Source organism: Fundulus heteroclitus, chromosome 16, assembly GCF_011125445.2.
Source record: "Fundulus heteroclitus isolate FHET01 chromosome 16, MU-UCD_Fhet_4.1, whole genome shotgun sequence".
Taxonomy (NCBI): Eukaryota; Metazoa; Chordata; class Actinopteri; order Cyprinodontiformes; family Fundulidae; genus Fundulus; species Fundulus heteroclitus.
This window is the reverse complement of record NC_046376.1, coordinates 28,526,649-28,538,975: the sequence shown is the minus strand read 5'-3', so window position 1 is coordinate 28,538,975 and position 12,327 is coordinate 28,526,649. Positions and strand designations below refer to the sequence as shown.

General features: G+C 39.6%; 1 protein-coding gene across 2 annotated transcripts in view; it reads right to left on the bottom strand.

Annotated features, from left to right (window-relative positions):
- LOC105938036 (meiosis inhibitor protein 1) overlaps nucleotides 1-12,327 on the bottom strand; it is a 110,176-nt gene that overhangs the window by 48,075 nt on the left and 49,774 nt on the right. For both annotated transcript variants that reach the window (XM_036148702.1, XM_036148703.1), the window contains 3 exons: nucleotides 11,607-11,718; nucleotides 7,544-7,604; nucleotides 6,866-6,960 (listed from right to left, as the gene is read on the bottom strand). In XM_036148702.1, the coding sequence (XP_036004595.1) occupies nucleotides 6,866-6,960; nucleotides 7,544-7,604; nucleotides 11,607-11,718 (268 nt within the window). The remainder of the gene's footprint in view (nucleotides 1-6,865; nucleotides 6,961-7,543; nucleotides 7,605-11,606; nucleotides 11,719-12,327) is intronic.

Here is a 12,327-nt window from a genome sequence, read left to right as displayed (position 1 = left end):
TTGCTCAAACAGTGTGCACACGCCATCAGGTGATCACAGCTTTTACATTTTCAGTCAAAAAATTTGCTTGTTTTTCTGTTGAATTGTACTTGATATTTGTCAAATGATTTACCTAGATCCATAATAATAAAGCACATTTTTATTCCTGCTTGAATCAAAGCCTTTTATGGGTTTTAGCAGATTATTGAGTGCTGTTAACCATTCTAAAAGAGTTCCAAATCCACATATTTGACCATACAGTTTCATAAAAAAAAAAAAACTATTACAGCTTTCTTAACTAGGTAAGCGTCAAGTTTTTATTTAAGTGGAAGTTTCAAAAACCTTGGATGAAATGTGTGAAATCAATATTTGTTCAGCTGCCCTGAACAAAAGGGAGATTTATGGAATGAAAAGGAGTTCAATAAAAGAAAACCTCTTTCCCTTACGGATAATTCATGAACTCGATTTAAGTTGTATAGATCTTAAAACAACAACATAAGCTGCAAGGGGAGTCAGATCTAAGTCATCAAACTATGGAGAATGAAGCACTGAGCTATAAGGGTTATAATGGAGCGCTACCATCCGCTCCACCTTAACACACCATGGCTTTTATAAGACTGAGTTGTTTTTTTTACTGTTAATCTGTAATGTTATAAACATGTAGCTGCCTCCACAAACATGATTCAAATCATATTATGGTCTCTTCAGCATCCCCTGGATTTCTGCAGAAGCCCTTTAAAGCCTCATTGATTTAATTCAGGTGGGTTGAATCAAGGAAACATCATGTAATGTGTGATGACAATGCAAGGTCTTTTCTTCAGCCGTTTTTTTTATTTGTAAACCAGGTTGGTAGAATAAATCAATAGTGAAAAAATTGCCAATTTACGCCTTCTGGAAATCCTACTTTTTTCTGAGGTCATGTTATAAACATTTAGTTATTCACAGCAACAAATATTTTATCTAAAGGAGTTAAATCTTTGCTATTGTTTAGAGTTTATTTATTACTTCCTTAGAAATAGAGCTCAAGATAAAAGGCACAGAAAAGATTCAAGAGCTTCGGTTAAAACTAGGAAAATAGAGTGAGAGGGACGTAGAAAACACACAAGAAGCTTAAAAGGACTAGATAATGACAAAGATGAATGAATGGATTACAAAACTAAGGCAAAGCCCGAAACAAACAAACAAAAAGATGGTGAAGATGGCAAAGATAGCAGTGATAGAAGTGTGGCAGAGAGAAAATGGAGCAAGCAAAGCTCTGGAGCCTTCCAACTCACGGTGCTCACACACGCAGCACAGATACACACACCCAGTGATGCATGCTTACTCATTCACATCGTACGTCTTACTACTTGAAAGAAATGTTTTACTGAACAACGCAACATGTCCCCTGGGAAAAGCTGCCGTCTCCACTGGGATGTTTTTGCACGTTTTATTTTTCAGGTGACAGCGGTGCAGAAAGTGTGACAGCAGAGACAGCGCTGACTTTGATAACTTGTTTTTTTCCCCCCATTCATGTTCTTTAATGCTTACATCATCAAAAACAACGGGATAAATAATGTGGTTTTATGCTGTCCAAAATAATGCTGATACTGACATAATCTCTCCTACACTGATGTTTCAAAGCGTGTTCACACATCCAATATGACCAAAGCATATAACTGTGAATCCATTCTCCTCCTTCTGCATAGACGCTAAAGCTGTTGTTAAACACCGCGCTGTTTCTAAAAACAGCATCATCAGCTGGTCCGCGTTGTTCTCCGGCCACGCCGGCTTTAAAGGTCCATTCATACCCTACGTTTGGCCTACACGTCCATATTTCTGTCCGTACGTTCTATCCGTTGACCCCTTCATACCTCCGTCCGTTGAGGTGCGTAATAACCAATATTTCCTCTAGGTGGCAGTGCTGGGCGCCAATAATTCGTCATTGATCAAACATGGCGACGGTCCAAGACGTGATTTTGTTGTATTTGCTACGTAAGTAAACTTTTTGGTTGACGACACATCATATGTGTGTGGGTAGTTGCGGACAAGCTCCGCAAGTCGTTCCTCGAATCCCGCCATAGTTTAAAGCCTAGAATTATAACCTTCTTCGTGATTTTGTTGACATTTTGTATTACAAACTCAATAGCGCCCCCACCTTTTCCAGTAGTATTGCTCCGTATTGATCCGTTTCGTCCGTAATCGTAAACTCCCAATTTTCGTGTCAAAATACGGACGAAAGCGACGGTTAGAACGTACGAAACACTCCACACGTATCAGTACGTGGTATGAATGGGCCTTAAGACGCTTCGGCTCTTCTTGTCAAGTGACGTACCGAGCCTTGCAGAGGTTTACACATCCTTTGACCTTTTGAACATTTTGTCACAGAGTGATGATATATTGTCTTTTAAAAATAGAAAATCAATACATCTGAAAAGTGTGGCTTGCCTGTAACAAACTTAGTAACCACTGAAGTGAACACGTCAAAGATTTTCTGTGCAAATATTTATTCTAATATTTCTTTTGAGATGAAATTCACACTACGTTTCTGTTACAAATAAAGTTGCGGGTAAACCACTGAAAAATGTGCTGAATAGGTTTATTGAAATTTATGAAATACTTTTTCACAAAGCGTTTACTAAAGGCAATTTCTTACCTAGAACATGAATAAGGTAAAAGCCTGAAACCAAATAAAGACTATCTTTAGACATCTTTGCTGTGTGTTTGGAACTACTGACGCATTTCGGCACATTTCTCCAAGTCTGCGAATGCCACAGGCTGCATGACAGCCCACATCCCGATGTTCCCACCAGCAGACTTCCCTTTTGCCGCGGCACTAACCATCGTGTGTGATGACATCCAAGCAGCCGATATTATCCCAATATTTCTCTGGCTCGTCCTCATTTTCTGCAGCAAGCTTTAAACAAGCTAAAGCAGGATCTTTCTTTAGCAGTGGAGTCTTGTGTAGGGAGTGTGTATAGAGGCCATTGCGTTTAAGAGAATTACTTATTTTGGCTCTATCTATTGGCTCTTCAGTAACTTCACTATTCTTTTGTCTCCTGTGTCCGATAACTTCTGAAGATCACCCAGCCGCGGCAGATTCAAGGTAAAATAATTTTCTACTTCTATTTACAGGAAGATTCAATAGTTTAGATATACAGCCTTAACCTTTGCCATTAGTATTTTTTGCAACAGTAAGACTGTTTTTGAAAAGGTCTCTTTGCCTTTACCAATCATACCACTCTGTGAAATTCTTTGGTAATGTGAAACATTTTAATAGAGCATCAGGTAATATTGAACTTGCTGATATTGATTTGCACAAAGCAGCAGGAATGTTTTCTAACTATTGACAAAATTCAGCTGAACTCTTGCCTTTCGTTGTTTTATTTCAGATCTCTTTCTGCATTTGTTAAAAACGCCTTCCTCATTGTTCCCCCACTTCATGGATTAATTTATGGACTAATTTACTTTGACTACCTGTGTGAATTTCATGTATTCATGTGGTTCCTTGATTTACTTTGACTGGATAAAAATGTGGACATGTTCAATACTCCTTTTATACGACGTTTATGTACATATCAAAGCCTTTCTTCCTCTGATACCCCGAATGAAATCCAATACAACCAATTAACTAAAAAAATAAATAAAATCACCTTATTAGGGACACAGAAAGTTTAGAGAAGGAATTTGTTATAAAATAGTATCCAAAGTTCAATCCACCATCCAAAAGGGAAAGAATACGTCACAAGTGCAAGCCTACCAAAACATGGCCGTCATCCAGAACTGGAGGAGCTGTTGACAGGACAATTTCTAGCCATGCTTGATGGAAGAGTGGCGAGAATTAATCCAATGCTTGAACAAAGCCATTAGAAATATTGCTTGCAGTTTGCCAAAAGCCATGTAGGGGACAAGAAAAACTTGCAGAAGAGCTCTGATAAGACGAGACCAAAAAGTGTAACTTTTTGGCATACATACACAATATTTTGTGTAGAGGAAAGCTTACACAACAACCCGAACCAACAATCCCCACCCTGAATCATCACAATTAAGACAACCGTTTTCACATACTTAAATATTTGAAAACATATATTAAAAATATTAATTTCAAAAATGTAAAATAATTTCAAAGGAAGAGCAGGACACTGAAGAAGTGGGAGAATACGTGCAGAAGAAACAGGCTAACTTGTAGTAGAAGAAGAAGCCAAAGATGTTGCTAACCAAACCTAAAAGAAAGGTAGACAACAAATACAGACGATTTCAAGACAGGTGGACATTGCAGTACGTTTTGGTTGAGTTTGGTGGAAATACATCCTGCCTTATATGTAAAGAGAAAGTCGGTGTTCTTAAGGAATGTGGCGAGCATTATGAGCGCTACAAAGGGGACGAGTGGAGCAACTAAAGAAAGATTACATTTCAAGAAGGAATGTCTCCAAAAGTCCAGTAAAGATGCTGATGCTGCAGCTGAAGAAAGTTACATTATCAGCGAGTTAAACGGCAAAAACCATTCACCGAGGGGGAGTCTCTGAAAGATTGCGTGTTGCAAATTGGTGATCTTCTCTACGCCGAACAGAGGAGCTTATTAATGGGCTGTCAGATGACGTTTATGAACAATTACGGGATAAAGCCTGAACTTTTACTTCCCGCTCTGTGGCGCTGGATGAAAGCCCTGATAGGAGTGACACCACACAACGGGCAGTCTTTATCAGGGGTGTTGATATTTTTGAGGTGAAGAGTTGATGAGTTTGAGTCCTGTGTACGGCTGGACAACAGCCACATATTTCAGGAGCTGTGCAACTCGGTTTGCCGTGGAACGAATGCTCGGCGTTACTCCTGCTGGAGCACCGTGTATGATGGGCAAAAATAGAAAAGAGGGGAAAAAAAGAGAGGGGTCGTGCAGGTCCAAAGAAAGTACGAGGAGGAAAATGCTGAGCCAGCCATAGTTCTGCACTGCATCATACATCAACAAGTACCGTGCAGCAAATGCTTAATATTTGACCGTATCACATCTGTTGTTCTGAAATGCATGAATTACGTCAGGTCCACAGGTTTGCAACATTGCCCGTTCCGAGCGTTTTTGGTCTTTTTTTTATTGTTTTTATGTTTTTTTTGCAGCACTAGTGGCTCATTTTTACAAAGTAGGCTGACAGGAAAGGGGGAGGACATGCAGCAAAGGACTTCAGGCCGGAATCGAACCCGGGTCAGCTGTGTCGAAGACTATAGCCTCCGTACACAGGTTGTGCGCTATACCTCTATATATAAGATGCAGCGTGAGTTTGAGGAAAGTTTTGCACACATCTGGGCACACAGTGACACATTCCAGCTGTTTGCAGACCCCTTCTCAGCTGGGAGGAAGTGTCCAGCGTGCTGCAAATGGAGCTGACTGACCTTCAGCGCAGCAATGACCTGAAAACTAAATTCAGAGAGGCACAGGGAAAGACTGGAAAGTTTCTGCGAGAGCTACCTCCACCCTTCCCAGAGCTGTCTTCAGTTGTCTAATGTGCCTTTTTGGCACATTACACAACTGAAGACATTTGGTATCTGTGAGAGAAACTCTTCTCTGCCATGAACTTTAATAAAAGCAGGAACAGCTCTAGACTCACAGATGTGCTTCAACAGCAACATCCATCAGAGCAAATGTGGCTCAGCTCTGAGCAGAATCGCTGTCGAGTGTCTGGCAAGAAAAATGGCCCAATAGGAATCAGAGAGGATTTGTGCAGTGCAATATATAAGTTCTGTAAGAGAAAAATCTTTGCACTAGTCGAGACACTAATATACATCTGATTGAGGATTTCTTTTTGTGTTTTTAAGGTGTAAATATAAAAAGAAAATCTTTGTTTTCAAAGACATACCTATGCTTTTAGTTTACAAATACCATTATTTGTTTTTCCATCCTGGTTTTTAGGAGCAAAGGTGATAGTTAACGTGTATTGGAAAGCATTAGGTACCCAGGCCTTCAGTGTTAGTTGGTAATTTATGGTTAGGAAAATTTTGTTCAAGACTTAAAAAGACATTTGGACTGTTTCTATGAAATTAATTAATTAAAAATATATTGTTTTGTCATGTTTTTAATGCTGCTTTAAAAAAAAAGCAGCAGAAGGCCCAAATATGTTGATGGTTGTCTGTTTTAGTTTAGTGAAAGAAAGTAAATTTTTTGTGGTACCAGTTTATTTAGTTTTTATTTTATTTAAAGGGTTCCATGCATAGTTTAAGAATGAGGAGAAAATACCTGCTAAGATGCCTCAGTCAAAGTCGAGACCTAAATCTAGTTTGAGAATCTGTGGCAATACTTGGAAAGCTGACGTTCACAGCTGCTCTCCATCCAGTTTGAATGAGCTTGAGCTATTACTATTAGTTATTACATTGCAAAGAACAATGGATAAAAATGTCAGTCTCTAGATGTCCAAAGCTGGTAGGAAAAGCTGATAGTAACCCCAGTAACTTGCTGCTGTAATTGATGCAAGGCAAGGCAAGGCAAGGCAAATCTATTTATATAGCACATTTCAGTACAAAGGCGATGCGGTGCCGCCTGTCAGTCAATCTGTGAGGCTTATCAGTAACTGAACAATCAGGGATTTTATGTGGTCTACCACATAGTGTGCCGTACCAAAATGGCACAATGTGAAAAGGTTCAAGAGGTGTGAATATTTTTTTTTCAAGACACTGCACACCATCAATAGCCACATCAGTGATGTGGGTGTTTATGGTTACATTTGTCAAAGTAGACAAATACCTTTTTAAATATGAAAAATCAAATCTAAAAAGCTAAACCTCCAGACAGCTAAAGCACATTATTCTCAATGGTTTCATTAAAAAAGATTACTGCTTTGAAGTAAAGACAAATAAGGATTTACTGGTGCTGCTTTCAGTTTCCATATGTGGTGCAACCATGTGTGTAACCTTTGCATACCCTGGTAGGAGCCACAAGGAGGGTCTGACTGGAAGAGTAGACACATGCTTAGTTTCTGCAGAAAACCACAGCAAGATGCATTCAGATTTGGGTTCCTGTAACAATTCACAAAGGGGAGAAATGCTCACAAAAGGCAGAATGTAAACATGAATGCATGAGATAACAGCGGAAACATAATGGAAGAAAAACACAGAGCGCAATACAGAAAAGAAGAGTGCAGCTCAGAAATACATGCGCACACCATGAAAGCCTTGTACATACAAACTGTGCTGAGAGACACGGGACAGGATGCGCTTTCACACACTTCTTTTCAATATGAAACGCAGACCAAGTATGGTTCACTTTCATTACAGCTCAGAGCAGGGGGCCTTGAACCTACTTCGACCGCAGCCATACCTACAGCCACATGCATTCACAGCAGAACCATGCAGCCTCAGACATACAAGCAACCGGCCATATGCAAGACGACTGTATGCTGAAACTGCAGATGCATCACATTGGGGCCGACACAATTTCAGATTCCTTGGGTTGTTTTGTTTTTTTGCTGCCCTCTGAGCATCCTACTGAGTAGGATTTTATGGCTAAAGGCAGAGCACACACGGCTCCATGTCTAAACTGCTGCATTTTGTTAATTAATGTTTATAAGAGCTCCCGTCTTTGTGTATTCTGTTGGCGTACCTGTTTCCTGCACAGAGGAGGGCTTTATGCTCCACAGCCAGCCGATAGAAACCAGAAGACACTAGAGGGGTGAGAAGGTGAGGAGAACATCTATCAGACAGTGAGACAAAAGTAATTATCCCTGGGAGTCCTTTGAGGACTTTCCAGAAATGATTTCTTTACATTTTGCTTCCTGTGAGACAGAACGTCTTGTACTAGGCCATCCATATGCGACCATATTCCTTCAACTGTTTCACATTTTGTCTCATTCTGTACATTTCAGTGTATTAAATTTAAGAGTATTTAAGGCGCTTAAGAACATTTTGAATTTGATGTAAGACCCACAGGAGTCATACAAAATAGGGCAACTTTAACAACTTTCTTAATAGCTTCTATTTAATCTAAAATACAAAAAAGCAAAAACAACTTTGTCCCCTGAAGTTTGTGTTTTAAGCTGTAACATTGCGACTGCAGTCCTTTTACACCATTAGGGTATCCAGCTCCAACACAGTCATTTTCCCATGGCTGTCATGATTTTAGGTTCTGTCTTTGTTTTGGATTATGGATTAGTTTGAGTTTTGTTGTGGTTTGATTTTGTTCTTTGTTTTATACTATCTGTTAGGGTTCTGCTAGCTTTTAGTTCAGTTCTGTTCATCTGCCAGCTCACCTCCCTGTTTTCACCCAATCAGTTTGTCACTTCCCTGTCAGCAATCAGTCAGCTCCCTTGCCCTGATTAGTTCCACCTGCTCACTTGTAATTAGTCTTCACTCCTGTTCACCTGCTCACTCCCCTATATAGTCCTGCCACAAACCTCTGCAATCTGCCAGATCATTTACGAGCCACGGTGAGTTTTGTTCCAGCATTCCTTTTATGATTGACCTGTAGATGCAAACCCGAATGCTTTTTGATTCTGAGTCAGCCTGATCCCTGAACCTGTTTTTCCTGCCCTGTCTGACTGATTTACCGTTTTACCGACTTGATTCTGTCCCAGGATTATCCGAGCTTGCTTTAGCCCTGTCTGTACCTCTGCCTGTTTGGGACTGTTTTTGGACTGCCATTTTTGACCATTGAGCCTGCTTGTACCTGTCTTGCTTGCCTGAGAGCAATAAAACGTTTGAACCTGAAGCCTCTGCTTGTTAGCCTGAATTCTGAGTCCACCCGTTCAGTTCCGTTCATTACAATGGCTGCTTTTGATGAGTTTTAGTCAACTGATATCCCGGACTTGAAGCCAAACCTTGTTCAGCTTACACTTTTTTTGTGAGAGAGCGACTAGCAACTTTCCTAAAGAAACTACAACAGGCCAGTTTTGAGAGCGGGATCGTTTCGTGGTTTGACTGTGAGACTGAATGCCGGCTTTTGATGCCTTCAGACCAGTGTTGTTTTTGGCAGCCATCTTAGTTTTAGTCTTCAGGACGAAAATTATTCTTAGTTTTAGTCACAGTTTAGTCATTACTAAACAAAATAGTTTTAGTCCAGTTTAGACGACTAACATTCAAAAATCTAATTCTGCCTAGGGCCCCCAACAGGCTCGGGCCGGCCCTGCAGAGGAGGGAAGTGGGGAGAGCGGCCGCCAGATAAATCCTTCACTCAGAACCAGTCATGGCTGCACGCTGGATCAGAAAACAGTTCTGCTAACCAGATCCAGTCTAAAAAGCCTCTTATTCTGTTTATAAGTTTCCTTCTTATAAACAGGCGCGCTGCCTTGCTGCCGTCTCTTTAAAACTAAAGGAGGTACTTCAAACCCAGCCCGCTCCTGGTCGCAGTCTTCCACTTCCGCTGTTATTGTTGTACGCTTGGGGACGGTGTAATGAACGGATAACTTATCCACTTGTAGCTTCGGCATCCTTCAATTCGGACTACGAAATCACGGCGGAAAATAAAAATGGCAGATTCGCAAAATTTGTAAGCCAGAAGTCCGTCGCCTTGTTTAGCAGCTTTGCAGCAAATACTGTAAAAAACAGAACAGAAAGTAGAACGGCTCGAAAAATATGACATACCACCAAAAAAAACAGGAGCAAGTCGGCAGAGCACAACGGGGAAAACAGAGAGAAAGCTTCAGGTTCTGAGAAAATAGAGATGTTCGTTTTATTGCAAAATACGCCAGCTGAAGTTACGAGGAAACCACTCAATGTTCTAAATGATCGTTTCTAAGGGTTTAGAACAGTAAACTCTGTGTTGAAACTCAGTCTGTTTTCAGCTTAAAATCCAGCATCTGCATGTTGGGGAGTGGAAACCTACAGCTCATTTGTAAACCGCCTTTGTGTGGCTCCGCGCAGACTTTTGTTATGCGTGTCGGCCAAAAACCTGTGAACTTGAAAACAACACACGGCTACTTATGCAGCTACTAAACGTTTGAAAGAGAAACTGTTTCTGTGAATCATGAAGAGGACAGCGAGCCAACAGAAACAAAAGCAGATTGCATGACAGCAAACAGAGCAAAAAGATATCTACGCAGCACTTGGACAGGCTACATTCAATGTTTCTTCATTCCATGAGACTCCCAAGTACACAACAAAATGTATTTAAGCGCCAAAAAAGTGGATTTTGCACAATGTATATCTTTTAAGAAGTATTTTATTTATTCAGAAAACCATTTATAATTCACCTTTCATTTCACAAACATCCACTACTTTGTGTTGGTCTAGCATCTACTATACCGATTTTACAAACAGTTTATTTGAGGTTTGTAGGTCAACTTGATTTTATTCCAACAAAAACCTGGTGTGTGAAATTATTACGAAAAGAAAAACTGCTGATTTTAAACAATGATGGAAGATAGACAGAAAGTCATCTAACGCAGCAGAACAGAGAAGAAGACATCAGTCAAGTTAAGGTATAACATAAATCAGACTACGTCTATGTAACATGCATAAAGTATTTTCTAACAGCTATGTGAAGGACCAGAGTTAAACATTAGGCCACAGCAGTCCACTATGGAGGTGGGGGTAGACATGTTTCTGTAAGGTTTCTTACTCCTTACTGTGTTGTGTAGATTTTCTGGTTCTACTCTGCATGGTTTTATTTTTAACGCTGCCTCTCTGCTGAGATGCCTTAGGGAATGACAACCCTTTAATAAGTAAGGCTTATGGTGTTTATTGACAGCTTAGTTTGATTTTCTTTGAGGTTTTTCACAAACAGACCCTTGATGAAAGCAGATCATCTACAAGGGCTGCTGTTTCTGCTGTCATTTAAACATTAATGTTACAAGTATTAGACCGTTGAATAGTTAAAAAGATTATGATTTAATTTAAATATTTAGCTTATGTGCATTAATATAATCTGATATTTAAAGATCTAAAGATTCAAAACAAGTTGCCTATTTGGCAAATGTTAACATTAAAGCCTAATTAGTCAGACAGTAGGACACTAAAACACGAAAAGCAAATAATTAAAAAAACACTTCAATATGAACACTGAACAGCTACCCTATTATGAACACCTGTTTAGTTGCTTATTAAAGGAGCAATAAGCGACATTTCATTGTTTTAGACAGAAAGAACTAAAAAACTATTTACTTACTGCTCCTTTAAAGTGTAACTCATCCCCAAAATCAATCAAAATCCTTTTATTGCAGATAAACTGGGCTAAGGGTGTTACTTTAAAGCCCCAGTCTGTAAGATTTTCACACTGAGTTTACAAACAACATCGCCGTTAAGCGCATAAAACTACTACAGAAGCAGTGGAGTGTCATAAATGTGACAATGTAAACGTGTCCTCAATGTATTTGGTACCAAAACGCATATGGCTGAATAGTTTGTCACCTTTCGGCTATTGAAATCAGAAATCGCGACACAACATGGCACCTCCCAGTGGGTGCACCGTGTCCGTCTATCTTAATAGATTTTCACGTGAAGTGGTTTAATTGTGCAATATTTGTCTTAAAACCCTCTTAGTGCTGCGCTCGTAGGGTTGAACAGTGGCTATAGCAGTTGAATTTTCCAGTTGGTTCAGATTTTAAATGCTCCACACAGGAGCACACCACAGGTCTGTGTTAGGGTCTAAAAGCATCTCTGAAAAAGGATTGACGAATAACGTAATTACATTTTAAACATACTTTGTGCCTACCCAGTGTTTTATGACTCACCTAGTTTTTTTGCAAACTGTGGCATTAAAGATGGAAGAAGGACAAACTGCGAACCAAGGATGGAGTAGAGAGGCTCCAGCATCTGGGCACTAGGTGGACCTTTAATTGTTTTCTGTAAAGTAAAACAAAAAAAGGTATAAACAATTCTTCCGTCTATTTTTCTTTAGTGGTAACATAACACAGACACTATAAAAAGTTTCCAACTGGTCCAAACAACACCTGAAGACACTAGTAGGTGTAGCTGAGCTTGTTATTACAGTCATTAAGAGAAACTAACAAGAACTGCTGAACTTTGGAAATAACTTTATAAAAGTGCAGTCAGACAAAAAGTATGTAAACCACACCTTAGCTCCAATGCTTTTTAAATTTATTATAAAATAACTTGCTTCTTATTTTTGCTAACTCCTGCCTAAAGAAAAGAAGTTTGGAAAGATTACGTCTAGAGTTTCTGTGTTGGGTGTAATCTGTGTACATTCAGAGCCAGTGTCTGTCTCAACACAAATGTCATTATGGTAACACACAATGACAATACAGGTTCTTGAAATGTACATAATTATAACTTAAAATATGGCTTTCCCTTCATATTGTTTGATCAACTTTGCTTGTGAAGTTGCTGCCTTACCCTGACCTAGTTCAACCTTCAGCTGCCGAGCTGATGCCTTTATTTGGGAAACCGGTACCAAAGTATAGCTTTACAAGATGCTCAACATTTCTCATTTAA